General features: G+C 42.8%; 2 protein-coding genes and 1 long non-coding RNA gene across 5 annotated transcripts; 1 reads left to right on the forward strand and 2 right to left on the reverse strand.

Annotated features, from left to right (window-relative positions):
- The first annotated feature begins 1 nt into the window (after nucleotide 1).
- Nucleotides 2–8,302, forward strand: LOC147171478 (uncharacterized). Of its 2 annotated transcripts, XR_015095528.1 has the most exons (4): nucleotides 2–105; nucleotides 5,844–6,073; nucleotides 6,328–6,518; nucleotides 7,119–8,302. It is a non-coding gene; the product is annotated as an uncharacterized LOC147171478 (long non-coding RNA). The 2 variants fall into 2 exon arrangements; XR_015095527.1 differs by having other exon boundaries at nucleotides 5,844–6,518.
- On the reverse strand, nucleotides 186–7,494 carry LOC147171479 (uncharacterized). The gene is made up of 7 exons (XM_086080120.1): nucleotides 7,184–7,494; nucleotides 6,307–6,490; nucleotides 5,736–6,040; nucleotides 5,472–5,541; nucleotides 4,893–5,074; nucleotides 2,866–3,449; nucleotides 186–1,420 (listed from the first exon to the last, which is right to left on the reverse strand). The coding sequence occupies exons 1-7, from the start codon at nucleotides 7,337–7,339 to the stop codon at nucleotides 622–624; spliced, it is 2,280 nt and encodes a 759-aa protein (XP_085936246.1). The 5' UTR covers nucleotides 7,340–7,494; the 3' UTR covers nucleotides 186–621.
- Nucleotides 7,738–27,664, reverse strand: exoc3l2b (exocyst complex component 3-like 2b). Of its 2 annotated transcripts, none has more exons than XM_086080119.1 (15): nucleotides 27,499–27,664; nucleotides 19,862–20,326; nucleotides 18,593–18,831; nucleotides 14,320–14,588; nucleotides 13,983–14,234; nucleotides 13,201–13,319; nucleotides 13,021–13,135; nucleotides 12,332–12,442; nucleotides 11,354–11,454; nucleotides 11,162–11,278; nucleotides 10,795–10,936; nucleotides 10,295–10,417; nucleotides 10,074–10,229; nucleotides 9,226–9,347; nucleotides 7,738–9,080 (listed from the first exon to the last, which is right to left on the reverse strand). In XM_086080119.1, exons 2-15 carry the CDS (start codon nucleotides 20,299–20,301, stop codon nucleotides 8,765–8,767), a joined length of 2,622 nt encoding a protein of 873 aa, XP_085936245.1. In that variant the 5' UTR covers nucleotides 20,302–20,326; nucleotides 27,499–27,664; the 3' UTR covers nucleotides 7,738–8,764. The 2 variants fall into 2 exon arrangements, with proteins under 2 accessions (XP_085936245.1, XP_085936244.1); XM_086080118.1 differs by lacking the exon at nucleotides 27,499–27,664 and adding an exon at nucleotides 25,251–25,465.
- Nucleotides 27,665–27,863: the final 199 nt, after the last annotated feature.

The raw sequence follows: 27,863 nt of genomic DNA on the forward strand, positions 1-27,863 counted from the left end.
CGAGTAGTGTCGCAAAAAGCTGATGACAACAGTTTTGAGAGTTGCTTATAAAATGTGTTTTAAACAGATTCAGACATCGCATGCATCAGGAGTTGCCGCTGCAAGGTAAAGACAACATGGTCCTTTTCAATTTGGTTAAATATTTTTATTGTTTTTTGTTTTTTTTATGCTGGTGTTTGTTTTTATTATATTATTCAACTAAATCTCATAAATACTGTACATCAAATGTAGGTGTTAGTCCATTCCTGGAGACAAAATGTTCTTTGGACTGTGATTGGCTGAAAGCAGCCGTAATGTCATCATTGTAATAAACTGGCATTAATGTGGAAGTCTTGATGCTAATCAGTCAAGTCGCTAGTCGCTACACAAAATCACCCACAGTTCAGGCAAGCTTTTGCTTTCAAAACTGGAATTCTTGTGCCTTTTTATTATTGATTCCAAGTTAACCACATCTTTATTTTGCTGAGTCTCTCGTTGAATCACTCAGCTGTCCCTCTGTGAGAAAACACTCTTCTGGTCTCAGAACCCAAGCACTATTCGCTCTGGAGGAGGGAATCATAGCGTTGCCTTAGAACTGGCACTTTCCAACCTTCCCTCTGATGTATCTGTTGTGGATACGACTCACTCGTTGACAAAACTATCACTCCAGGGGAAAACTGCGCTCTTCTCTTCCTTGCATTTGCTTCCGGACCCGAGCGAGTCCTTCAGCCCGTCGCCGCACCTGTGCTTCTTGAGCTGCCTGGAGTCGGAGAAACCGCGGCCGCAGCTCTGGCACGAGTACAGCTTGACGCCCGTGTGGATCTGCATGTGCGACTTGAGCTGGTTGGACTGGCGGAACTTGCGGCCGCACGTGACGCACTCGTACGGCTTCTCGCCCGTGTGGACCAGCAGGTGTCGGTGGTAGTTCTGTGGAGTCCTGAAGGCTTTACTGCACTGCTGGCACTGGTGCGGCTTGGCGCCCGTGTGCAGCAGCTCGTGCTGGCGCAGCTGCGACTGAAGCAGGAAGGCCTTCTGGCAAACGCCGCAGACGTGCGGCCGGTCGCCGTTGTGCTGCCGCATGTGGTAGATGTACAGGTGGCGCAGGTGGAAGGACTTCCCGCACGTCTCGCAGACAAACTCCTTGTGCTCGGCGTGGCTCTTCTCGTGCGTGCGAAGCGTGCTGACGCTGCCGAAGCTCTTGCCGCAACTCTTGCAGCTGAAGGCCTTCATGCCCGCCGATGGCCGCCGACGGATCCTGCTGCCGCTCGCCTTGGTGTGCTCCTTGTTCTCGTGGACCACGAGCTGGTGCTTCTGCAGTTGGCAGTTGTAGAAGAAGGTCTTTCCGCACAGGTCGCACATGAAGGGCTTCTCCACGCCGTGCACCAGCATGTGCGTCTTCAAGGCCCACGTCCCCGAGAAGCCTTCGCCGCACTTCTCGCACCTGCCACACAATTACAATTAATCCCATTATAATTGAAATCACAATGTAGTAGAAAGAAATTTTCAAATCACAAAATATATATATATATAATTTAAATTTAATTTATTAATTTAAAAAATAGATATAATTTATTATTTAAAAATACAAATAAAAAGCTCACTAGACAATTTTTTTAATATGCATTAATATTTTATTGATTAATTTAGTGTCTAGATAAGTTTATTGCTTAAGAAGTGACTTCATGAAACAAAAACATGTAGTGTGATAAAGCCACAAATTTGTTTGCATTATTGTTGTAATCTGATTTATGATTTACTGATTTATGCCACACTTGTTCTGTAGGAATTTTTGAAGTTGTTGTAGTGAACGCCTAGAAGACTGCAAGTCAAAATGTAAGTAAATAAAAAAATCTAATTGAAGTAGATAAACCAATTACCATCCGGGCCGATATTCAGCTATTTAGGCATCTGCCTTTAAAAAAAAATCCGATGGCCTATAAAAGATTAATTTAAAACTGTTTTTACTTCAGGGAATTAATTACATTTTTGGTTAAAAGCTGCATCTTTTGTTTGACATTAAATCAAAGGTAAGTGAAAGTTTAACATTTCAGTTATTTAATTTTTTTTGAAAACTATTTACCGTAGAAAATAGTAGCGAAATATTTACTTGCTAAGCTTTCATACACTTTTTTAAGTCATGCTGATTATCCTTTGAGCTCTCTAAAAATTTTGTTAGAATTTTAAAATAAAAATGTTGAAAATAAAAATTGTCGATAGCCTCTTTAAAGATTTAAAATAAAAATGTTTAAAATAAAAATTGTCGATAGCCTCTTTAAAGATATTTCAACAAATTTAAGTTTTTCCTTTACTGAAAATGAGTATCAGCTCCAAAATTCAGTTACCGGCCTCCTTGACTACTCATAATTGCTGTCCGCCGCCCTCAATCTATCTCTAAAATAAAATATGCCTTCTTTATCAAATGGGTGCCACTGGGAAATTCTTGCCGTATTGTGTAAAAAGGGTCTAACATACAGGAAGTCACACGAGTAATTGGTAATGTCTCCCGGTCGGCTCGGCATAATTCAAGTTGGGGCAACACTAGTGTCAAAATTCAGGCCTTCAAAATAAAAGCACAACAGTATAAAAACTGTTTCAGCACACTTTTTTTGGCCCTGTGGTGGCTTATTCAGCTGTCAATGTGTTGTTATAATGGATGCTTTTATTTTGAAGGACTGACTTGACAGAATGTGCTATGAGTTGTTAATCAAATCTTGCATTGTGGAAAGTGCTTTCCTATTTGTTGAACCCTTTTTACAAATAACATTCTAATTGCGTCGGATAAAGTCACGCTTTTAAATTTACACACAAAAGACGAATAGAAAACCTAATCACACGTCATCATATATATTAAAAACACTAGGTTTTTTTAAGAACAATAAATATTACTTGAAAGGTTTTTCTCCGCTGTGGAGGCGCAGATGTCTCTGGAAGTTGTACTTGAGTCCGAAGCTAAGTCCGCAGGTCTGACAGACGAAAGGCTTCTCCCCCGTGTGGACCACGCGGTGCTGCAGCAGGCCCATGCGGCACTTGAAGGCCTTGTTGCACTCGCCGCACTTGAACGGCCGCTCGTCCGAGTGCGAGCGCTTGTGCACGCGCAGGTTCCCGGCGGTGGAAAAACGTTTGCCGCACATCTGGCAGGGGTACGGCCGCGCCCCCGTGTGGACTGTCTGGTGCTCGCGCAGACTTTTCTTCCTCAGGAAGCCCTTTCCGCACACGTCGCACATAAAGGGCTTGACGTCAGCGTGCGAGATCTCGTGGTAGCGCAGCACGGCCGCCGAGGTGAAGGTGCGGCCGCAGGTGGCGCAACGCAGGGGCGTTTTCTCCAGCCTGTGCGACGCTTGGTGGGCGCGGAGCTGCCGGGCCAGACGGAATTTACGATCGCACTGCTCGCACGCCAGCATGTTGTCGGGGTCTCGCTCCTGGGCCTCGCGTAACCGGTGGGCCTGCTGGTGTTTGTGCAGCGTTGTGGCCTGTGAAATGAAAACATTTTAAATTAAATCAATCTATCAGCTTTCACTACAGATGTGTGACCCAGACAAGATATATATATATTTTTTTGCAATTACAATTTAATTATACTAAAATACTCTTCAAAAGTTACCTAGCACTCTTAAAATATACAAAAACTTCCTATCTAAATATTTTTAAAACCTATTAAATACTCCCGAAAGTTACCTAAATGCTCTTTAACTCATTCAGTCCCCGCCATTTTCACTGAAGCAACCCCCTTCGCTCCCGGCTGTTTGACTGGATTTTGACTGATTTCGCAAGGCCCACAGAATATTGTGTTCTATAGCTATAAAAACATGAAACCTACCAAAAGAAAGATTAAAGTCTCTTTTATCAGGAAAAAAGTACATTTATATCTGATTCCGTTTTGCAGCAATTAGCATTAGAATATAGCTAAGTTTCATCGATATTCACATTCCTGGTGAAAATACTGTCAAAAAGAGCTTGTTGCAACATTGCCCTGGTTGATCTCTTATACTCTGCTGCCACCTGCTCGCCGTTTTTTTGTAATAACTATCATTGCTTTAAGCCACCTCTTCATAGCAGAAGCTGCATCAAAGCCTTCTGTATGCTCTTGCATAAAAGTAAAAAAAAAAAAATTCAAAATTTATAAATACGTTTTTGGGAGTAAAGGACAAATTATAAAAAAAAACGTATTTACACAAATTTGGGTATGAATGAATTAAATGACTGAAATACTTTAGATTTTATTCTGTGATTTATTCAAACACCACTAGAGGATCACTGGTTATGATCCATGACATTCACCCTGTATCAGCACCAAGGTTATTTATAGTTTTGGAATTTTCATTTTAGTTGAGTTTTTATTTAGTTTTGAGTTTTGTTTTAATTAGTGTTCAGGGTGGTTGTGTTATTTTTTTTTTTTAATGCTTAGTTTTAGTTAGTTTCAATATTAGTTTTCGTTTTTGTAAAAAAAAAACTGCATTACTTGTGCGCAATATTTAACAAACACCATGGTAAAATGGAAAAAGTAACACCTAACTCAGCATTTCGGCTGAGTTGGCAAATTTGTCTCCTCGGAGCAACGTCATTTGAAGGTGCTTTTCTATTGGCTGCTGCTAGATGACATTGGCTCACTTCTGCGTGACACACTTTCAAACGTCTATATTCCGGTTAATAACGAAATAATAAATATACTTAAAATCCCATTTAAAATCATCCCCAAAGGTATTAAATGAATTACCAAAGACTAAAACAAAGGACGCTTTTGCTATAATTATAGTTAGTTTTGTGAACATAAAATGTAGTTTTTAAAACAATTTTCGTTTTTACGTTATTTCGTTAACAAAATTGTTTTTTGAATTTTAGTTTTCGTCTTTCCCGTTTTTGTTTTCGTTAACTAAAATAACCTTGATCAGCACAAGTACTTTTTTCCACAGCACCTGGTAGAAGCCTTTATCACACAGCGTGCATGGAAAAGGCTTGACGTGGCGCAACACGTGTTTCCTCAGCTGGTGTTGCTGGTGGAAGCCTCTGTCGCACAGCTCGCAGAAGAAGCGCTTGTGCTTGTAGAGCTCGCGCCGGCGCTTATTCTCCTGCTCCTTCACGTCTTCATCGCTCGCAGCTGTCATGAAGAAGACATTTTCATCAAGTCCAAGGCGATAACACGCGCATAGGCATGCCACATATGTTAACACGGCAGGGTTACATATTTGAAAATGTTACAAATTTACTCCAATCCGTGTATGTTTACTTACTTACTGAATCCAATTTAAATCAAATTGAATCGCAACATGAAGAACTGAAATTGAATGGAATCCTGAGATTCTTAACAATACCCAGCGTTAGAATTTATATTTAAAATATTTTTGTTATTTATATTATAAAATAATCAAATTGTATCAAATCATGGATCAGAAATTTAATTTTGACTTTGATCAATAGAAAAACGGACAGACAGACGGGAGTCAATGATTTTATTCATCGTATGAGGGAAATTGAAATTGAATCCATCACCTCACCTGGTTGTGCGAGGGCCACCATCTCTGTTTCGATTTTCACTTCAACTGGTTCTGCTGTTTTCTCAGCCTCCTTGAACAATAAATAAATATCCAGTACATCATTAGTCTAACAACAACTAACATCATAGTGTGAAGGAAATAGAATTGTTTTTTTTAAACTTCAAGCCAGTAGTGTCTATAAATTTCTACCACCCATAAATATCACCCTGCTACTTTTTTTGTTTTTTGCAAACATTATGAAATGGTCAATAAAACATATCCAACCATTGCATGAAGCGCCATCTCATATTTGCCGACCGCCAACGCCTCAGTCTCCTGCTGCTCATCCGTCGCAGGAAGTGACATCACTTCATCCTGTGTGTGATCCTCAAGGTTGTCCTCTAATGGCGTCACCGAGGGGCTGCTCGGCACCCTGAATGCGGCGTGAAGCGGCGAGCTGATGATGACCAGAGGAACTTGTGCCGTACCGCCGCTGTCACCGCTCGCTTTTCCAGATGACATTCTGGCCGAGTTGATGATGGACATGGCGAGGCTCATGGGGGCGGCGACAGGTCGCTTGGCATCTGTTGCTGAGAGACAAAAGCAAATATGTTCACTTACCGGTAACCCTGACAGACTGTTGACGTAACTATTTTTCAAGGTCCTCTTACCATGTATTTTTTTTCTTTACAAACACAAGCAATAAATTAAGCTGTATTCAAATGAACAATATCAGATTTATTATACATAAATGAGAATATTCTTGGCCTGGGTCAAAACTGATCTGAAACATTCCGTCTGTGCATGAAAAATGACTTGTCTTAATCTATAACTTTCTTCGCATCCTGTTTCTTACTCTTTGTTTTCTCCGTCGTAGACGTTTGCTTTTCACTTGAACTCAGCTCAGCCTCCAGCTGCGGCATTTTGTCTCGCAGGGTGTCATTCTCCTTCATCAAGCTTGCCAGGAGCTGTTTGAACATGCTGCATATTTGGCGGAGGGCCTCCTTCACCCCCACATTCAAGATGGCTGTTAGCTGATGCTGCGGAGAGAGAGGACAAGATGATGCTGTGAGTATACGTTTCATTTCATTTCATTTTCTTTGAAAGGGACAATGCACATTCACGAACAACAAATTAAGTTGTAAAGATGCCAGATAATAATTTGCATCTGTAGTCCCCTATACATAAATACATTAAAATACACATCACAAAGCAATACAAAGTCAATATAAAACAAATAAGAAAGCCCTGGTGCTCATGCCTCTCATCTCAAAAGCCCATTTCACTCCACTGGGTATTCTATGATATGATTTGGAATTTGGGACCACTGCTTAAGAGCATTCTCTATATCCAGTACTCTGGGAGTCCCTACCTGGGGAAATCCAAGCAGGTATCATTGTAGAGATGTTTTATCTCGACTTTTAACTTTATTTGACAAATGAAATGGCGCCCTCTTCTGTTGTGGAGCGCAAAAGATTGATCACCAATTAGAATCGATTTAATGAAATATATAAAAATAAACCGTTATAATATAGTATGTTAGATATTTTATTTACGTAAATGAAAAATAAACTATACTTGGTGTTGGCGGTGTTGTTGATTTTTTTCGTCTCGGCGAAAAGGGAAGTGACGACGGGATTATTATCTGGCCCTCTTTACTCTTCTCAGATAAACTTCCAGCCTCCGCTCCGTTCGCTTCATGCTGTGCTTTACAGCAAAACACAGCCGCTCACCTTCAGCTCGACGCCGTCTGCAGCCTCCATCTGCCCACCGACGAGTCTCCTGTGCAGAACCCCCACGGCTGCCTCCACCGCCACCTCCATAATGAGCGCAGCCTGCGAGCGGAAAGTTTCGGCGGTTGTCGCCTCGTAGTCGCTCGGTCGCTCCATCCAGACTTAAGGCAGCTCACCGGAACAAATGTAAAGTTTTTAAAATATCCTTATATTGAACCTCAAAACTACGTCTGAGGAATGTGTGTGCCGTCTTGAACAAAAACAGAATCAAGCTTTTGGGATGGTTATCGGCATTCGGGAGGTCCAATATGGCTGCGATGTTTACTTCCGGGTCACTGTCGAGTATGACGTAATTACGCATAAACGTAGCCACGCCCCTTTGTCTATTCCCATGTTTTGGAATCAGCGGAGGAGTCCCTAAAATACGAACAGTAGAGGCGCATAGAACATATTGCAAATTTTTTGGAACTTGACAAAAAAAAATTCTGCGTTCAGAATCCTTCTTCAATCTTCATTGCCCACTCCTTATAACTTTATTTGAGGAGACCATTGGATAGACATAATCTGCTTTTATTGTTGTTAATCAATTTACATAAATCCACATATACAAAGTCAACAGAAGAGCGGTCAGTAAACTTCAATTTATTTTCACCTGGAAAGAGTGCGCAGTGGTGGGCAGATATCTACTGAGTATCTCTGAATTTTCAACGAGATGTTCATTAACAGCAAATATTTCCACCAACTTGTCATTCACTACTAATAACTTATGTGTGAGTTAAAGTCTTATTTCCCCACTGTTGATCTTAGAAATCCTTAAGAAGAAATCTGCATGTACATGTACATTAAAAGGTAATCATTAGAAGGTCAGATATTTGTTTTCCCCATATTTTTTTTCATTTAATGATCATAATTAACCACTCAAACATTTTTATCTGGTTTGTCCCACATTTTACATTTTAAATACAATCAGTATGACATCATCTAGTACCATGATTTATATTTCTAGGCATTTTTCTTCATGTGCAACAAAAGAGGTGAGAAGAAATAGAAAGACAGGGATCCATCCTGCTGGCTAAAGTGCTCTCCGGAAATTTGAGAATGTTGGTAAAAAGATGATTGCATCCAAAATGTAGTCAAAAAAATCTCTTTAAGACAATAGGAAGCATCTACAAGTGGAGTTCGCCACAAATCAAATCGAATAGCTATCTATTGACTTTCATGGTGATCCATCCATCCAGCCATCATTGATCTTTCTTGGATGTCTTAATCATCCATCATGAATCCATCTATCCCTTAATCTTTCACCATCCAATTACATGCCTTTGCTTTTCGGAGGATGCGCCAACTCTGTTGGAGAAAGGTGCAACGTGTCTTAAAAACCTTCGGAAAGTTGATCTTAGCTTAGTTTAGTTTAGCTTAGCATCAAGGTGGCCTGAGTAGAAACAGAAGGAATAGAAATTGTGGAAGCAACGAGGAAAACATTTGCCTTCGAAAGTGATGAAATTGCATCAAACTCATGAGAATGCTTTGAAGTCTTTGTTCGGAAAGCGCAAGAGATTCCCAATCGATCTCGCCTCCAGCTCAGAGGACGTCGTCCGGGCTGTCGCGCGTCGACGTCCGAGCCTTTCGTCCGCGGGGTCGCAGTGCAGCATAGCAGGAGGAAGCGGTGAGGGCCATGCGGCTCAGACCCACGTTCAGGCAGTGAACCTCAGAAGTCACGGGCACCTCGGAGAAGAGGGCGCGGTCCCGGGTAATACGGGCCGGACCCCCGCCACCTGCGGCGCCGTCACCCGCCCCTGCGCCGCTCTCGATGTCTTTGACGATGTTGAGGATTTCCTGACGCTCGCGTTGCCGCGTCATACCGCGGATGTTCAGAATGGCTGATACGTGCTTCTTTCTGGAAAGAGGGAAAAAAATGGTGCGTTCACAGCAGTTGACTGGTCGTCAAACAATGTCAATGTGCAAACAATGGACTGGTCACCAGTCAATCTCATAGCACGGATAGACAAACGAGCGCGCTAAAGAAGAAACTTTAGACTGACCTGACGTCTGGAAACTCTCGGACCAGAACGCCGACCTCCATCTGGATAGAGGGAACGTCCTCCAGCTGGATGAGCTCTGAGATGTGAGACAAAGCTCCATCCAACCAGCTCGACGGAGACTCCTGACACACACACACACACACACACAATTATCGATTTATTATTTCACATCACTGATGAGTCTTCATACATCTAAATGTAGCAAAACAATTTTTTAACAATTAGCATGTAGCTAGCGTGCGTTTAGCTAGTTTTAACAAGCGTGCTTGAGATACATTCTGTCTATATGGAATACATCCTGTTAACTAATATGAATGACGATAAAGCTATCTCATCTTAACTAATGTATTGCTAAAGTTACCTAACTTTTCCCACTCTAGATTTAGCTCATTTGGGCTACATGTTCACAATACAAACTATTCTAAATGCAGTCAGCTGGCTTTTTATTAATGTATACAGTTAACTAGAGTTTACCACTTCATGTTTAGTGAGCTAGTTTAAAGTAATCTGTATAAAATTAGCTAGCTTTGTCTACTTTATATCTAGCCAGTGACGGTGTTCAACAACCCATCTTAACAATGTCCACTTTTTCTTAAATTTTTTTTTTGTGTATGACATTCCTCTGTCACCTTTAGCCACTTAGCAGGTTTAGCAGTGCACATCTCAAGACTACTCAAATCAACCAATCAGAGGAGTGAAGATTGCAAGACTATTAAGTTCAGCCAATCAGAAGCTAAATTAGCGCATTAGCTTTGCTGAATGTGAGCGTCAATCAGCAGTCATTTAAAAACAAAATAAGGATTTCATGAAATCGAAGTCATGCTTTTCGTAAACGGGGACGCACTGACCAGGTCCTTGAAGAGCACTTTGATCTGCCGCCCTTCGTCTCGGAGGCGTCCGGCCATCCTCTTCCTTGTCTTCAGCGATGTGCAGATGACCCGCCCTCGCATTACCGAGCGAAGGTACTCCATCAGGACACGCCGGTGAACCTCCGCCACCAGCAGCTAAACGCAACAATCAGTCACACACTGCATCCCAAAAAGGTTTCTGTACATGTGTGTGTGTGTACCTGATAGGGAGGGGCATCCATCCTACGATATTTCTTAAAGTGTTCCTTGATGGCCGCTTCGATTTGTTCGTACGCCTCCGTGTTGCTCAACCACTTTTTCTTCACCAAGCGCTCGAAGAACGGCTGACGCACAACACACACACACACAAATTTGCATTTAAACATGGTAATTACTGGTGTTGATCATGAGACGTAAGCAATATTTTTTGAAATTTTTTCCCCTGACAATTCTGGATCCTATGGAGCCCCTCTGGTGCCAGGGTATGAAAAAAAAAAACGTTTTTTTTGCTAATCTGTACCCACAGTTTAGTCATCTGTTCCCAGAGTTTAGTAATCTGTTCCCACAGTTTAGTAATCTGTTCCCACAGTTTAACATGTCAATAAGAAACGAAGAAGAACACACCGTAAGATCCTTCATCATGCTCTAAGTGAAATTGACCCAGGAAACATACTTGGGGGTCAAACTTGTGTGTGTGTGTGTGTGTGCGTGCGTGCGTTACCCTGATGTCGAGAAAGAGGCGTTCTGAGAGCACTCGCACCCCCTGCTGGACGATGTGGTCAAGCGCTCTGTTGGCCCGCCGCAGTGAATCGTCACTGGCCGTTGACATTATCTCGCACGGAATGCAACGCTGAACGAAACCTCTGTGTGCGCACACATACACACACAGGTTAAAATGGGATATGGGGGGGGGCAGCAGTGGCAGATTAGCGCACTCGTGTGGTCACCATCTGAAACATCTTGCCATAAACTTTTGCTGTCAAATGCCTTCTATATCAAGAGCCATCCAGTCATCTGGTTAAAGTTTTTAATGACATTTGACGGGTACATCTCTCATCTTGTGTGTGTGTGAGGTCAAAAGTAAAAACCTGAAGGGCGGGCAGCAGTTAACGAGCGCCACGGTTTTGGACACGTAGCCATCCTCGTGCTCTCCGAACATTCCGCTCTGCATCCCCTCGTGAAACATCTCCACTTTACGCTGGAAACTGAGACCACAACATCACCAATAAAGAGAATGTGAGAGAGACCGTGTGGTTGAGTGTGTGTGTGTGTGTGTGTACCTGTAGAGGAAGTCCGCCAAGCCGTTGAGGCTGCACTGAGCCACTCTGGAGCCCAAACTTCTGTTGATGGAGGCAGAACGTTCCAGGTCAACTTGCAGCCTCTGCAAAATAAAATAAGAAATAAAACTGTATTATGTAAAAACAACACATTTACTCTATATTTGAGATAACATTTATGGTCAAATATTTACTGTATACAGGTATATGGAAAATTATATTTACTGTATATTAAAAACATTTACTATACTTGTAAAGCATTTACTACACATTTGTGGCAAAAAAATCTAAATAAAAAAAAAGAAAAGTTACCATAATTCAAACAAAATTTAAAACCAGTTTTTTTGTTCTGTCCTTTATGTGGCCCCCTGTGTGTGTGTGTGAGGGATCTAAAAAAATAATAAATATAATCGAAATAAAGAAAATAATATTATCATGACTAACAAAATTCTAAAACGTTCTTTTTTGCGCTGTCCTTTTCGGTGGCCACTGGGGGGCGATGTCTGCTCCCGTGATGATGTTCAAGTGAGTGTTTGTGTGCGCATAAGAGGAAGCTGCTTATGTTGATTTTGGCATCAACTGAAGGACAAAGCCAGATGATAATCAGAGAACAAAACCAAGCGGAATGCACCTTTACGCAACAACATTTCAATTGCTCAGGAGACCAAACAGAGCGCGTGTGGCGGCTGTGGCTGAGGGTGTAGAGACGGTAGTCCAGTAACCAGAAGGTCGGCTGTTCGATCCCCGCTCTCCCCATGTCATGTGTCGGCTGTGTCCTTTGGCAAGGCACTTCACACACATTGCCTCCAGTGCTACTCACACTGCTGTATGGAAGGTGCAAATGCTTGGTGGTGGTCGGAGGCGCAAACTGGCAGCCACGCTTTCGTCAGCCTGCCTACTTAAGTAGCTTACCGCCACCACAGTGTGAATGCGTGAGTGCATGAATAAAACCATGAAACCAAAAGTAGTGCGTATTGTCACCTGTATGATGGTTTTTGCCAGAGGGATGTGGTACTCCTCCACATTTAGCGTCTCCATCCATCTCCTTTCCTCTTCGTCCAGTACCTGACTCAACTCGGTGGTCACTTTCGCCTGTAGTAGGGGCAAGCCAGAATGTTAAAACAAACGCACCTTGCAGCCGGCTGGGAAATCAGACATTTTGCTTTTCATTGTCCTGCTAAATGAGCATTTGGCCCTTGATCATCAAAAAACTCAAGCTGTCAATCAAACACAGACACACCCATTAACTACGGCTAATCAAATAGACACGCTACAGCTTTCAATCAAGATCAGACCGAGAGCAGAAGTATTGCTTTGGTGCCATCTTGTGGCCAAGAAACCATGTTGAAGTGAGCTGAGGAGGCTAAATCAAACACAAGTAGTGCTTTGGAATCACAAATTGATGAAGTACAGTACAAAGTACTTCTTTTATTAGACAAGATGGCAGCCTGACAAAATGAAGCTCCTCCCCTGGCTTCAACAGAGCTCCTTGGCCACATGGTGGCGCCAAATCTATATAATTGCATTAGACATGACTAACTTGCCAAAAGAAAAGAAAAAAACGAAAAGACCTTCCTCGGAAGTTCCCATCAATCAAACCCACAAATGTCCACGTTCAGTTAACCGTCAATCAAAGTCATCTTGGCGTGTAGTTGTCGTGTGCGTCTCACCCTGACAGAGTTAAGGCAGTCTTGTTCCAGCCTGTCCACGACATCTGAAGGCAGCAGAGGTCCCAGTTGAGAGCCTCTCAAAGGATCTGATACGCACACTTTTGCCAAAACATCCCTAATACACACAACATGATTAAGCACACATACACAAGCTTTGCCGTGATCCGTGTTTGTGCGTACATGTTGTATATGTTGTGTAGCCAGTCCAGCAGTGAGTAAATGTCGGTGATCTGCAGCTGCTGCTTCGTGATGGCCTGCAGTCGCCGAGCAACCGCCTGGTGGTAGCTTTGCATGTACACCTGGAAGGTCACAAAAAAAAAAAGAAGAAAAAAAAGGTAAAAATATATATTTTTATGAAAGTACTAAAACACTAAAAATAAACCAATCATATTATATAAGTAGTTAATTATTATTACATTGAAACATTGCATATTAAAAGTCTCGACACCCTTGTTCCTATACGATTTTTGTGACATAAAATTTTTTGACCAAGATAAATGATTTAAAAACTTTTTCCACCATTGATGTGACCTGTACAACTCAAATGAAAAATATATATATAATTTTAGAAATAAAAATAAACAACTGAGATCAAGTGGTTGAAACCAACACACGTCTGACATGCAGTGGATATTAAAAGTCTACACACCCCTGTTCAAATGTCAGGTTTTTGTGATATATATATATATACATATATATATATATATATATATATTTTTTTAATCCACTACACTATTAATGTGGTCTATAAGCTTTACAACTCAATTAAATTTTTTAAAGAAAATAAACTAAAGGAGAAGTCAAAATAACTAAAATAATATGGTTGCACAAATATGCCTATATATATGAATAATTTATATATACTGTATATTGTAATATATAACTTTTGTTATTTGCGGCAGCTCTTGATCCGCCAATATATAGCGTCGGCCCATGACTGAATCCCTTATTTGCCACCTCACCTGCCAGGCCTGGTACTCCTCGGGGTAGATTTTGACCACGTTCCTCTTAGCAGCGTCCAGGTCGTCTACCACGCGAGCCCGGATGCGGTCCAGGTACCCGGCTAGCTCCCCGGCCGTAAACTCGGCCCTCTGAGGCAGCGACCCGTCAGCTGCGTCCTCCACCGCCTCCCTCCAGCGCCGCTTCAGCTGCCGCGGTCTGGGCCCGCCCGGCGAGGACCAGTCCACATCTACCAGCTCCTCCTGCTGCAGAACCTGCACAAGATCCCATAAAGTTGAGTGAAGCCATTAATTAAGTCATCCAATCCAAAACTGGAGTGAAGTGCTTTGGCGCCCTCACCTGAACCACCAAGCCGAGGTTAGGCCCGGCGGTGGGCGAGCGCAGCGACTCCCGGACCACCGCCCACAGCTCCTTCTGCAGCTCCTCGTACAGCAGCTCCACGTCTTTGGCCTTCCGCCGCCCGCCGTCCTTCACGCCAACGGACGGGCTTCGCAGCTCCTCTGGGGATGAGCCACCCTCGGGCCCGTTACACTCCTGCTCCAGCTCCAGGATGTGAGTGTCGGCCAGGAGGAGGTCGCGCTTTTTCACCAGTTGAAGGATCTCCAGCACTGGAGGACGCAAGGACATGAGGAGATGAGGACACTGGAAGACAAGTAGCTGAGGAAACCAGGAGGTCTCTATGAACAGTTGGGTCAAAAATAACCCAATTTGAGTTTTAAAAAAAATTACCAATCCACTACTTGGGCCAATTTAACTAAACTTACCCAAAAAAAATTGGGTTATTTGTATAAAACAAAAGAAAAAAATTGGGTCATATTTTCTGGTTTTGGCTTTCTGACATTCTACAAAATGACCCAGTAATGGATCAGTCCATTGTAGACCCAAATTGGGTGTGTAAGGTCACGAAGAGACAAGGAACTGAGGAAACGAGGAAGCAAAGAGCTATAGAAAAGAGCATAAGCAGATGAGGACGCAAGCAGATAAGACAAGATGACAAGGGCACAAGGAGAGGACACAAGGGCATAATGAGATGAGGATAGAAGGAAACAAGGAGCTGAGGACACGAGGACACAAGAAGACAAGGTCACAAGGAGGTACGGACATAAGGAGGAGTGGACATATGTTTGCAAGGGGACAAAGACAAATCGATGAGAACACAAGTAGTTGATGATATTGGGAGACACAAGTAGTTGATGATATTGGGAGACAAGGAGCTGAGAAAACCAGAAACTAAAGTCACAAAGAGACAAGGAACTGGGGAGGCAAGGAGCTAAAGACAATAGCATAAGCAAATGAGGACAAAAAGGAAATAAGACAAAAGATGACAAGGGCATGAGGACACAAGGACATAAAGGGATGAGGATAGAAGGAAATAAGGAGCTGAGAACAAATACACAAGAAGACAAGGTCACAAGGAGACAAGGAAGTGTGGACCCAAGGAGCTATGGACATGTTTACAAGGGGACAAAGACAAAACGATGAGGACACAAAGAGATGAGGATACTGGGGGACAAGGAGCTGAGGAAGCCAGGAGATAAGGTCACAAAGAGGCAAGGAGGCAAGAAGATAAAGACACCGCTAGGAGATAAGACACAAGGTAACAAGGACATGAGGACACAAGGAGACAATGTTATAATCATACAGTACAGGGAGAAAAGGACATGAGTTGAAAATGGGACAAAGACACGAAGAAACAGACGCTAGGACGAGAACATGAGAAGACAAGGGGACAAGGACACAAGAGACGCAAGGATACAATGTACATGTCAGCCCTAAATGTGTGTATTCGCATGAGTGAGGATGTGCAGATGTTGTGGTGTTTGCCTCAGCGTCCACAGAGGAAGACAGGATGGCACACGCACACGCACACACAGGAAGAGTACGAGTGAAACGGAACAATGTGGGTCCAACATGGCAGGTTTGAACTTCCACTCAAATGCACATGTTTAAATGTTTAAATGTGGAATGCGTCCATGTCCACTTCGTGGTCATTTTCCTGGTCGGGTAAGTGACATGGGAGTCAACGAACAAGAGTCTATAGGAGTTGGCTGTTGATTGGCTCAGGAAAATAGCGGCTGTCTTTTAGCTGTCAGCTGGCTAACCGTTAGCTGGTCTGCGTGCCGAGTAGCCGTTGTGGCCATGCAGATAGCGTTGTGCTTGTTTCACGTTTACTTGTTCGATAAAGCGATTAAAAACCTGTGATACCGTGAAACCGCAATATGGCGAGGGCTGACTGAACCTTTTGGGAGTCGTGTACATTGACGGTAAGAACCGTGGACGTCAGCACTGACAGGGCAGGGCCACGGTAAGGTGATATTACACGCACACATATATACATGTTATGTCATGGTGGTGCATGAACACTACTTTTATTGTTCCGCTGCAGGAAATGTCTTCCATCTGGGTGGGTTTATGATGCCACATCCACCTTCACCTGCTTCCTCATACCGCAGTCGCCATACACTAAAATTTCATTTACTGACAGCTGAGTCGGCATTTCCTTGGGCGGTAACCAAGAGGCGTCATCACAAGGCCGCAGGCGTCCTTCACTCCCCCCCCCCCCCCCAGGGGAGGACTTTGAACTGTGCCACCTTTCTCTACCCTAAGGCGTGTTTTGAGTGATTAACGGAAAGTGACACTTTAATGGCGGCGCTGACCTGCGTCAAGGCAGTGAAAGACATGCTAATCATTGACCGGCCCTATTAAGACGGACTGTGAGCGTCTTATCCACAACCGAAAAGTTACGCAACCGGGAACCAGATAGAACACCACAAAAACTCCATGGAAACGGTTAACGGAGTTTTAAAGCGTCCACTGCTCAATGACTTTTGACATTTCAGATTTTATTGGCAGTTTAAAAGGAATGTTGGGAGTCATGTTGGGATGAGCTAACTTAAAACAGACACTGATAGTGATTAGCATTAGCAATAGCATTAGAATTAGCTGTGTATTTCAATAGATGAAACCTTGGGATGAGTTGAGTTTGGGCTGCCATTTTGAGACAAATTTTAGCATTAGCATTACTATGGGAATAAGCTGTGTGCTTCAAAGAGATAGTGATTAGCATTAGCAATAGCAATAGCATTAGTTGCGTATTCCAGTAGATGAAACCTTGGGTGGAGTTAAGTTTGGGCTGCCATTTTGAGACAAATTTTAGCATTAACATTAGCTTACTATTAGAATTAGCTGTGTGTTTCAAAGAGATAGTGATCTGATTAGCATCAGCAATAGCATTAGAATTAGCTGCGTAGTCCAGTAGAGGAAACCTTGGGTTGAGCCGAGTTTGAGCTCCGTTTTGACTTACATTTTAGCATTAACATTATTAGCATTGGCATTACCATTAGGAGCAGAATTAGTTGTGTGTTGGTGGATGAACCCTGAGGTAGAATTGAGTTTGGGCTGCTATTTTTGGTTAAATTTCAGGGTTAGCATTAGTATTAGCTGTGTGTTCCGATGTATGAAGCCCATGGTTTAGTTGAGCTTGTGCTGCTGTTTTGAGTTACATTTTAGCAGCCGAGTCTTTTTTCCCCCCTCCTCATTATCTTGTTGTGGCCATCAGAAGCCTGCAGAGAACTTCATCTCCATCTTTTTTTTCTTCTATTTTTTCATCATTGCATTCTTCACGCTAACGTGCATGACCACAACAAGCACAACAAGTCCTTGTTGGTTCTTGTTGGCTTCTAAAGGTCCTCTGAAGGACACGTTTCGCCAGGCGGCTTTCAGTGTGGAGACAGCGTGAAAGGGTAGAAAGAAGGCGTGGGCGCGTCCCTGCTATCGGCTGTGTGTCAACGGTACACAACCCTGATGAAGGTGCAAACAGGATCATGTTTGGAAATCACACATCATCACACGTCAGCGGATCTGATGGCAACAAGCCCAAACTTGAACGGACATACTGTTGAACATTCCCAGTCGGAACAAACACCAAGAGAAGATTCAAAACATTTATAGTAGAAGAAAATCGTCAACATTCCCAGGATGGGCAAACGCAAGTAGGACATCTAGAACATTAGCTTACCAGTAGCAACAAACACTAGGAGTCCTGCATGTTTTCGAGGTTTTTCTAATCCAACACACCTGATTCAATGATCAGGATAATTAACAGGCTCCTGCAGAGCTTACTGATGGGCTTAAATATGAATCAACTGTGTTGAACGTGGGAAACCTCTAAAACATGCAGGACTCAGGCCCTTGAGGACCGGACTTTGACAGCACTGCACTAGGAGAAAATCTAGAACAGGGTTCACCAATTTCAGTCCTCAAGGTCCGGAGTCCTGCAGGTTTTGGATGTTTCCGCCCACTAGCACACCTGATTAATATCATCAGCTCATCAGCATGCCTGATAACGATCCTGATCTTTAGTATCAGGTGTGTTGGTAGGCGAAAACATCTCAAACCTGCAGGACTCCAGACCTCGAGGACCGGAATTGGTGAACCCCAATCTAGAACATTTCCAGTAAAAACAGACCTCAGAACAACAATCTGTAACATTCCCTATAGGGACAAACACAAAGAACATCTAGAACATTCCCAGAAAGAACAAGCAGGAGTAAACATCTAAAACATTCCCAGTGGTAAAAAGATAGAACCATCTTCCACATGTCCATGTTACCTGACAACGGCTCCCTGGGCTTGACTTCCACTACGGGCTCCTTGTGTACCGGCTGGTCCTCGGGACCCTGCAAGGAGGGGTCCGCCCCCGGCTCTCGCTTGGTCTTGCCCAGGCCGACCATCTTCATGAAAGACAGGCGGCGGCTGGATGAGTCGCACTCGCTCTCCGAACAATTCACGTCACCGTTGGCTATAGACTCTTTGCGGAAGCTTAGGGTGTCGCGATATTTGCCCGCAAACCTGCAAAGGAGCCAGAGTTTGCAGTTACTACGACTGTCCCATGTCCCAGACTCAGATTTTTTCCTGTCACTAACGTTTTCCAAACCAAGAATTGTTTTGTCAGTGCATCTGTGTTAAGTAGAAACTATAGATCAGGGTTCACCAATTCCGGTCCTTGAGGTCCGGAGTCCTGCAGGTTTTAGATGATTCCGCCTACTAGCACACCTGATTCATATAATCAGCTCATCAGCATGCCTGATAACAATCCTGATCTTTAGTATCAGGTGTGTTGGTAGGCGGAGATATCTAAAACCTGCAGGACTCCAGACCTCAAGGACCGCAATTGGTGAACCCTGCTATAGACCTCCAGTAACTGTGCCTGTGTAACATTACGACTACGTTTGCCAAATGCATACCTTTTCCCATTATTGTGCCTGCGCAGTCATGATGACATTTTGCTAACTTTTCAGTCTTTTTCTCACAAGTCCTGCACAAGGTTATGACTACATATTCCAAACTCAGATGTGTCTTGTTCCTGCGCCTGTACAAATACCATGCGACATTTTCCAAAATGTTCAGTTCTTTTCAGTCAATGCGCTTGCGCAAAGTGATGCAAGCAATTTCCTAGACTTTGAGACTTTTTCAAGTCGCTGAGACTGTGCAGACTAAAAATTCTGATCTTTCAAGTTTTTCAGTGACTGTGCCTGTATATAGTTGTGACTACATTGTTCAAAGTTTGAAACGTTTTCCCGTAACTGCCTGTGTGTAGTTAGGATTACACATTCCGATTTTTTTCCTGTTATGTTCCTAACTCTGAAACTTTTCCCGTGAACGACTACATGCATGTTTTGCAGTCATTGCGCCAGTGCAATTATGACTATAGAGTCCGATTTTGGAAGCCAAGTGGGAAGCTAAACGTTAAGTTCTGACATTTTCCCAACTTTATGACTTGTTCCTGTTACTGCACCTGCACAAAATTCTGACTACATTTCCTCAACTTTGAGTCTTCCCGTTACTGACTCTGATTCTTTTCCCGTGAGTGTATGTTTACTTGAGAAGACTTCCTTCTGAGCTCCTGCGACCTCTCTTCTTCTTGTCCGCCGGCGACGGTGTCCCCTGCGGTGACGGCGTGCTGCCCTTTCCTCGTCCCGACAACCTCAAATTCTTCCCCAGCTTCCCCAAACTCTTCAGGGGCGACTTAATGAAGGATCCCTTCCCCGAACCCCCTTTGGCCTTCTTGCCCTCGTTGGCCTCATTCTCATCCTCCTCGTCCTCGAAGGGGTTGCGGTCGCCGGGAACGTTGCCGTCCAGGAAGGATCCGGCCTGGGACCAGGATCGGTCGCCGCGGCTGTCGTCGTCATCGTCGTCATGGTTGAAGGGGTTGTGGTGGCGGGGGTTGATGTTAAGGCTCATTCTGCGAATGAACAGGGCGTTGGCCAAAGTGGGGCCGCCACCCTTCAGGCGCACCGGAAGGTTCTTGAGGATGGACATGGTGGAGCTGAGGGTGGGGAGGAACCTGAAACAGAGACGCGTGGCAGGTTAGGGCATACACTTGACGACTGTGTGAAAATCGCACATGTATGCATGGGTGCGTATGCGGATGTTGTTGTCATGTAGCTAGTTTCCAGTCTCACCAGCGCAGGACACGCTGCCGCTGCCAGAAATAGACACGCACACACAAACGTGTCAATGCAGAGCGGAAAACGATTCCGCGGCGTGGCTTCCATAAATACCCAGCAGCCCCGACGGCAGGCCAGGAAACGCACGCCGAGCCGCCGCGCTGTTTTCTTCAAGAGGGTCGCAGGGCATCGCGGAAGCGTGCCGACACAAACAATGAAGCGGAAAGGACAGCGATAGTGTGAAGGACATCAACAGACGGCGGGGCGGAGGAAGGGGGCGCCACTGAGACGCTCAGGGTGCCCGTCGGTGGCAAGTGGCCAGGGGCGGTGCAGCACGCCGTGTTTATCAATTTGCCCATCCATGTGAATTTGAAAAACCGGGCCCAAGCAACATGTGGGACATGTCTATCATAACAAGACGCATCAAAAAGTCTTAAGGAGGAAGTCAACCCCCACAAAAAAAAAAAAGACAATAATATGTTCTATGCAGCCCCACTGGTCTAAATATGACATTCTGCTTAATATGGCGTTAGTGGGTTACGAGTTAAGCAGCAAAATCCAGCAGTTTTTATCAACATCAGAAGGCGGCCATTTTGCCACTTCCTGTCGAGTGAAAATGACATCACAGTTTGTCAGGTCTCAGTTAACAACCAATCATAACTCAGCTTCAGAAAACAGGTACGCTGTGATTGGTCGTTGCCCGAGCAACTGTGATGTCATTTTAAGTCATCACCAAGTGACAAAATGGCCACCCCTGTAAAATGGATAAAAACAGCCAGATTTTGCTTCATAACTCATATTCCACAAATGAGGTCACATATAACATATTGTTGTCAAGAAATGTTTAAAGTTTACTTCCCCTTTAATAACTCGAGCCTAAAACTTAACAGAAAGTTGACGATTTTTGTTTGAAGCAGCCATTTTGTGCAAATTCCTTCAGTAGCATCCACTAAGAAGTTAAAAGAAAAACAATTAAGCCCCAACACGCGTTTTCCCCAATCAACACCAAAATCGTTGGACATGTCAATTATAACAGGGTGCACCAAAAAGTCTCAAGGACCCAGGACTGTAATTAAACAGGAAGTCAGCCATTTTGGTTTGAAGTAGCTGTTTAAGACTCAATTTGGCCATTCACGTAAATTGTACAAATTAGCCTTCAACACCATTTTCACAGATCATTGTGAAATCGGGTGAACACGTCTATCAAAATGTAAAAAAAATAAAATAAAATAAAAATATATATTTAAAAAAAAGCCGTACCAATAGGCCTGAATGACCCATGGCCAAAATTTTACAGCCAGCCATTTTAGGTTTGAAGAAGGACATTTTGGTTAAAACTGAGTCACTGAGTCAGCCAGTCGTTTTGGTTAAAAGCAGCTATTTTAGTGTCAATTTGGTCATTCACACAGTTTCACCAATGGACAAGGAATTGGGTGATCATGCCCATCATAACAGGATGCATTAAAAAGTCTGAAGAACTTGACTTGTAGCCACTTTTGTTCATCTCCAATAGTGAGCCTCCGTTTGAGGAGGCCAAGAGGTTGTCACCTTCCAGTTTCAACGCACAAACAGGAAACCAGGAAGAGAAGACGATAGCCAATCAGACGGCAGCCCAAACCTCATTCTTGACCTGACCAATGTGCATGTGTGTGTGTGTGTCCATGACTAATGACAGTGCAGATAAGCTGCCGATGTCAAAGGAAGCAGCCGGGAACACACAACAGGCACAAATAAGTCATAAGCACTTCCTGTAAACTTTATCATCACTTCCTCTTCAGCGCTTGTCTTTTATTTGCGCAGCAAACACTTAACATGGCGTCACATGTTATGTGACGTGTGAAAGTGATATTTCAGTACAATGAGGACGGATGCTTTCTAGGAGTGTTATCTAAGAGCCGAGACATGAAGAATTTAAGGTAAACAAGAGCCAAATTTTAAAGTGGAAGTCAACCTTAAACATTTCTTGACAATAATATGTCCAAACATAACATTCTGATTAATATTACATTTGTGGATTAAGAGTTATGCAGCAAAAAGTTTTTATCCATCTCAGGGGGCGGCCATTTTGCCACTTGCTGTCGACTGAAGATGACATCAATGTTGCTCAGGGCTCAGGCAACAACCAATCACAGCTCAGATTCCGAAAACAGGTGAGCTGTGATTGGTTGTTGCCTGAGCCCTGAGCAACTGTGATGTCATCTTCAGGCGACAGCAAGTGGCAAAATGGCCGCCCCCTGAGATGGATGAAAACGGCTGGATTTGTTTGTGGGTCTACTATGCATCTTCCAAATTTCATGTTGCTCGGTCAAACTGGATTTCGGGGAAGATTTTTATTTTTTTAACCTGCTGGGCACAACTGAGTCAATTAGGCTAAAATAGCTGCTGGCCAGCTTCCTGTCTTTTTAGACCTGGCTTCTTCAACATATTTTTCTTGGGTCTACTCATGATAAACATGACCAAATGTCATGTTTCTAAATCAAACTGGTATCAGGGGCTGAATTCTAAAAGAACTCTGGGAGGCGCAAGTCAATTTGAAAAATAAATAAATAATGATAAATGACTATAAATAAAACGACTCATTCAGGTAAGAATTGTGCATTTACCATGTGTACTGAAGTCGAAAATCCCATAATAATCCCAGGCACCAGTGCGCCACATGATAAATGGAGCCTGCAGGCTGACATTCCAAAAGGATCAATGAGTCATTCTTTGGGATCTTTGGTGACTTTGGCCGAAGAAAAATGTCTGCTCAGCATCAAAACATGAGCAGAAACATCTGCGGCCAATCCCCAAAGTCACATGACCGGAATGACGGCCTCACCCACAATCGCTGTGTGGAGGTTGCATCCCGGACTGATCAGCAGTCAATCATTGATCATGGATCAAAGTCAAAACTGCTGTATGTACATGGATATCTATGAATATATACTGTCAAGAAACACCTGTTCAAATGGCAGGGTTTTTTTTTGTGATCTAAAAAAAAGAGCAAAATAAAACAAATACAATAAGAATCAATTTAAAAAGACAAAGAGTTTTTCTAAAAATACTTATCGTTTTTTCGGTCGCATTAATGATGGAAACAATTTTGCTGTCATTTTTTTATATCACAAAAAAACAGGCAATTGAACTCGACTTTTTACAACCACAGCTTGTTATTGTGTTGCTTTCATTGGCAACAAGTTTGCATTGAGACTGCGTTTACAGTCGGGCGTGTCGGCGTTTATTACAGCTCAAAGTCTGCATGTAATTAGCTAGGTGATACGGCCAAAAAATAATATCTGAGATTATTTTTTTCTTTTATACACAAAAATCTGATTTCTGGTTCTAATTCTCTTATAGAAAAAGTAAATGACAATTAATTAATGGACCAGTCCAACAGTGGCGGACACCAACAGCTAGTAGCTAGCAGTTAGCGGCTAGCACTGAGGTCAACAGTGAGCTCTCAGCCACCGGGGTCACGCGAGTTCAATGGAAAGTTCTTTGATTTTCACCAGGAAGTGAAACATGCCAACCTCAGCAACAAGAAAAACATCCCAGGGGGCTTTTTTTTTTTTTTTTTACAAAAAAAACAACATTATTCATAAGAGCTTTTGAGTTTTTTTCCGGCTCATTCATTCATTCATTCATTCATTCATTGGTTCAATGCTGGACAAAAAGTCAGGAAATGGAGAGATGAAAAAGACGGATGTCAACTTTCAACTGCGTTTTCTTTCATGTGCCAGCAAACGCAGCGTGAACATGTCATTGAAAGGGTCACCCCACCCCCCCCCCCCCCCCACACACACACACACACACACACACACGCACACACTTTTTGCCTTTCTTTGACAAGTGAGAAAATTCCAGGGAATGTTTTGTCTGAGTCATTCCGCATGCAAACAAGCTCCATTGTCTATCACAGTCAATCATTTATTCCGCTTGTCAGCCTGCAAACCATTAAACACTTATCACTTGTCGCGCCCGCTTTTTTACCAACTTAGCTCACGACACCTGAAAACACCACCAGCAACACACACTTAATTAGGTACACTCAAAAGCAGCATGACAATAACAATGCCCACAGGGTGAACTTTTTTTTAAAATTATTATTATTATCATCATTATTATTATTATTATTATTATTATTACTATGCTTGGAGACTCAAAATCTTACAAACATCAACCACTAAATGATGAAAAGTGACCATTATTATCCATTTTTCTATTGGCTGTGATTGGACGGTGCACCTAATGAGTGAACATTCCAGTATTGAGTATTTGAAGGCAAACACACCAGACACACTTGTTAAGCCATTAACCTTCAAGTGCACACAACAAACATCAAATTGTCAAATACAACTCAAATTGGCGTTTTTTGATGGACGTGAAATAAAAAGTTTAACCATGCCTGTCAATGACCAGCAAGTAGTTAATATGCAAGTTTCTTACAATCTGAACGCAGCCAGCGATTATGAAATTGCACATTTCAACAATAAAAATATGAATACGAAGTATTTGCACATTTATTTATAATAATTAAAATAACTAAAGTAAATATTCAAAACTAATCGCACAAGCTCTAAACATTCCAAAACAAACATCTGTCAATTCTTAATAACTACAAATGTTACGTTCACTGACCATTAATAAATTATTTATTGTGCAAAGAATGACGTAAATATAACTTTAATTTCTCCCCTAAATGTAAACGTTAGGCGTGTTGATTAGATAAAATGTGTTACGTGAAGCCCTTCAAGAAGAATGCACCAACTTTAAACTACTTTCTGCACTGTTTTCACTCTTAATTGAAAGAAAAGATGGAGTTCGAACACCCTCACTCACCGCTGCAAGCCATGTTGGAGTCTCGGTGGTTCAAATGCTCACGACAAGAAGAAGTACTGAATGAGTGAGACTCCCGGGAAGAAGGTGGTGGGCTCGGTTTGGTTAGCGGAATAAGAAGCAAAAGCTGCAGACAAATTGTGGGACTCAGCTGTGCGCCGTGCCGCGTTCACAGCTGCTCGTAAATTTCGGCATCGAAATTGGGTGACGCTAAGTGACAAGTCTTTTTCCTGTTTCTGGAGGTCACATTCTCGTCCTCTAAATGGACCACGCCCACTCTAACGACAGGAAAAGTACAGTGTGTGTGCGCGCGCGCGCTCGTGTGTGTATGTATATAAGCAGCTGATGACTGATGTATGAGGTGATGCGAGCGCCCCCCCCCCCCCGCGCCCTCCCCTCCCCCACACACACATTGACAACAATGCTGACACAATACTCGGGACACCGCTGCGCACATAAAATATGAACCCACACACATATATGAACACGCGTATACTATGGAGGTAAATTTGGTGCAAAACTAACTTGTGCAAAAAATGTGTACCTGTAGAAAAAAGTCTAAATTTGTATCTGTAAAAGTCGTGATTTGTATCTGTAAAAAAAATGTGTGCCTGTAAAAAAAATTTTTGTGTCTGTAAAAGAAATGAAGTATTCTTGTGTAATACATATTAAGAAACTTCTTAATATGTATGTTGAGGAAGAATACTTCAGTATTCTTAATATGTATGTTGAGGAAGAATACTTCAGTCGACTGAAGTATTCTTAATATGTATGTTGGTTGGCGACGATGTGTCCTGCTTATATCCTTCCGCGAGTCCCGCCACCGTCGTTCGCTAAACCAATGAGGTTGCGCTCCAATCCGCTCAAATCCTTCTCACTTGATTGGTCAAAACAACCCTTCATTACACCAGAGCCCGCCCCCTTCTTTACAAGTACAAATCAGGCGCTCTACAAGTACAAATTAGTTTTGCTCCATTTGTACCGCAACAAATGGGGCAAAACTCACGTCACAGAACAGCAGCAGAAAACCCACTTGTGACTCCTAGTGGCGACTTCTTTGACTACAAGTTGTCATTTCTACAGGTACAAATCACAACTTTTACAGATACAAATTTATAGTTTTTGTACAGGTACAAATTTTTTTTTGTACAGATACAAATCATGACTTTTACAGGTACAAATTTGTTTTTACAGATACAAATTTGTTTTACACATACACATTTCTTTTTACAGGTACAAATTTATTTTACAAACACAAATTTTTTTTTTACAGGTACAAATTTATTTTACAGACACAATTTTTTTTTTTACAGGTACACATTTCTTTTACAGACACAAAATTTTTTTTTACAGGCACACATTTTTTTTACAGATACAAATCACGACTTTTACAGATACAAATTTAGACTTTTTTCTACAGGTACACATTTTTTGCACAAGTTAGTTTTGCACCAAATTTACCTCCATAGTATACTGTATGAACAATTGAACACACACACCAACAGAAAAATATAACACATATTACACTAATACGCACGTAATGTCTCAATGCGCACACGCACATACTAATTTAGTCACACATGCTCACGAACACGCTTAGTGTAGTGTCACACACACACACACACACACACACACACACACACACACACACACACACACACACACACACACACACACACACACACACACACCAACTGCGGGAATACACGCTTTTGAATACGCGATAAACACGTGCGTGAACATACGTGTGCGTGAACATACGCGTGCGTGTGTGTGTGTACATGTAGCCTTAAAATTTGAATGTATCTCTCCATCTCATCTTCACTACTCTTCTGCCCTCATGGCATGACTGTTACGTAACATGTCTGCACTCACGCACGCGCACACATGCACACAATGCAACCTGTTGAACTGAAGCTTGTCACCTTGATTTGAAACCACAATTTGGAAGCCTAACCCCAACTTGAAACCCTTTGACAGAAATTGACACACTAACCCAGGGTCAAAACACTAATTTAACACTCCAAACCCTAATTTGACACTCTTACCCTTGTTTGTGAGTCCCCTAACCCAGTCTTAAAACCCAACCCAAATTGACACCGTGACCCAGGTTCAAAACCCTACCTGCTGCCATTTCAAGTACAGTACCGCATAGTATACAAAATGTGAATAGAATCTGATCCAGAATCAGCCGGTCAGCACTCAGACCATTCATTCATCAGCCAATCAGTGAAGAGAAGCAACTTCTTACCTTTCTTCTTCTTCTTGTGTTGTGATGATCAGAGGAACATTCCAAGATGTTTCCTCACGACTCCAACATTTCTCCCACAAGTGTGCGTGTATGTGTATGTAAGTGAGGTTCTGGTCTGGAATGGTGGTTCTGGTCCTGGTGCCCGATGGTCTCCTCTGGTTCCCGGTCAGGCTCTCGGAAAGTTGTGCTACTCATTTCCTGTTTGCTTTATTTTCTAGCTGCAACAGGAAATGGTCATGCTTTCCTCTTCCTCCACTGTTGACACACGGACACACTCAAAAACACACGCACACACACAATAACACACACACACAAGTGTGTCTATAAATAAACGGGATGCATATACAGTAAGGAGTGAGCTGGAA

This window comes from Leptonotus elevatus, chromosome 7 (assembly GCF_054856555.1).
Source record: "Leptonotus elevatus isolate MCC_2025b chromosome 7, RoL_Lele_1.0, whole genome shotgun sequence".
Taxonomy (NCBI): domain Eukaryota; kingdom Metazoa; phylum Chordata; class Actinopteri; order Syngnathiformes; family Syngnathidae; genus Leptonotus; species Leptonotus elevatus.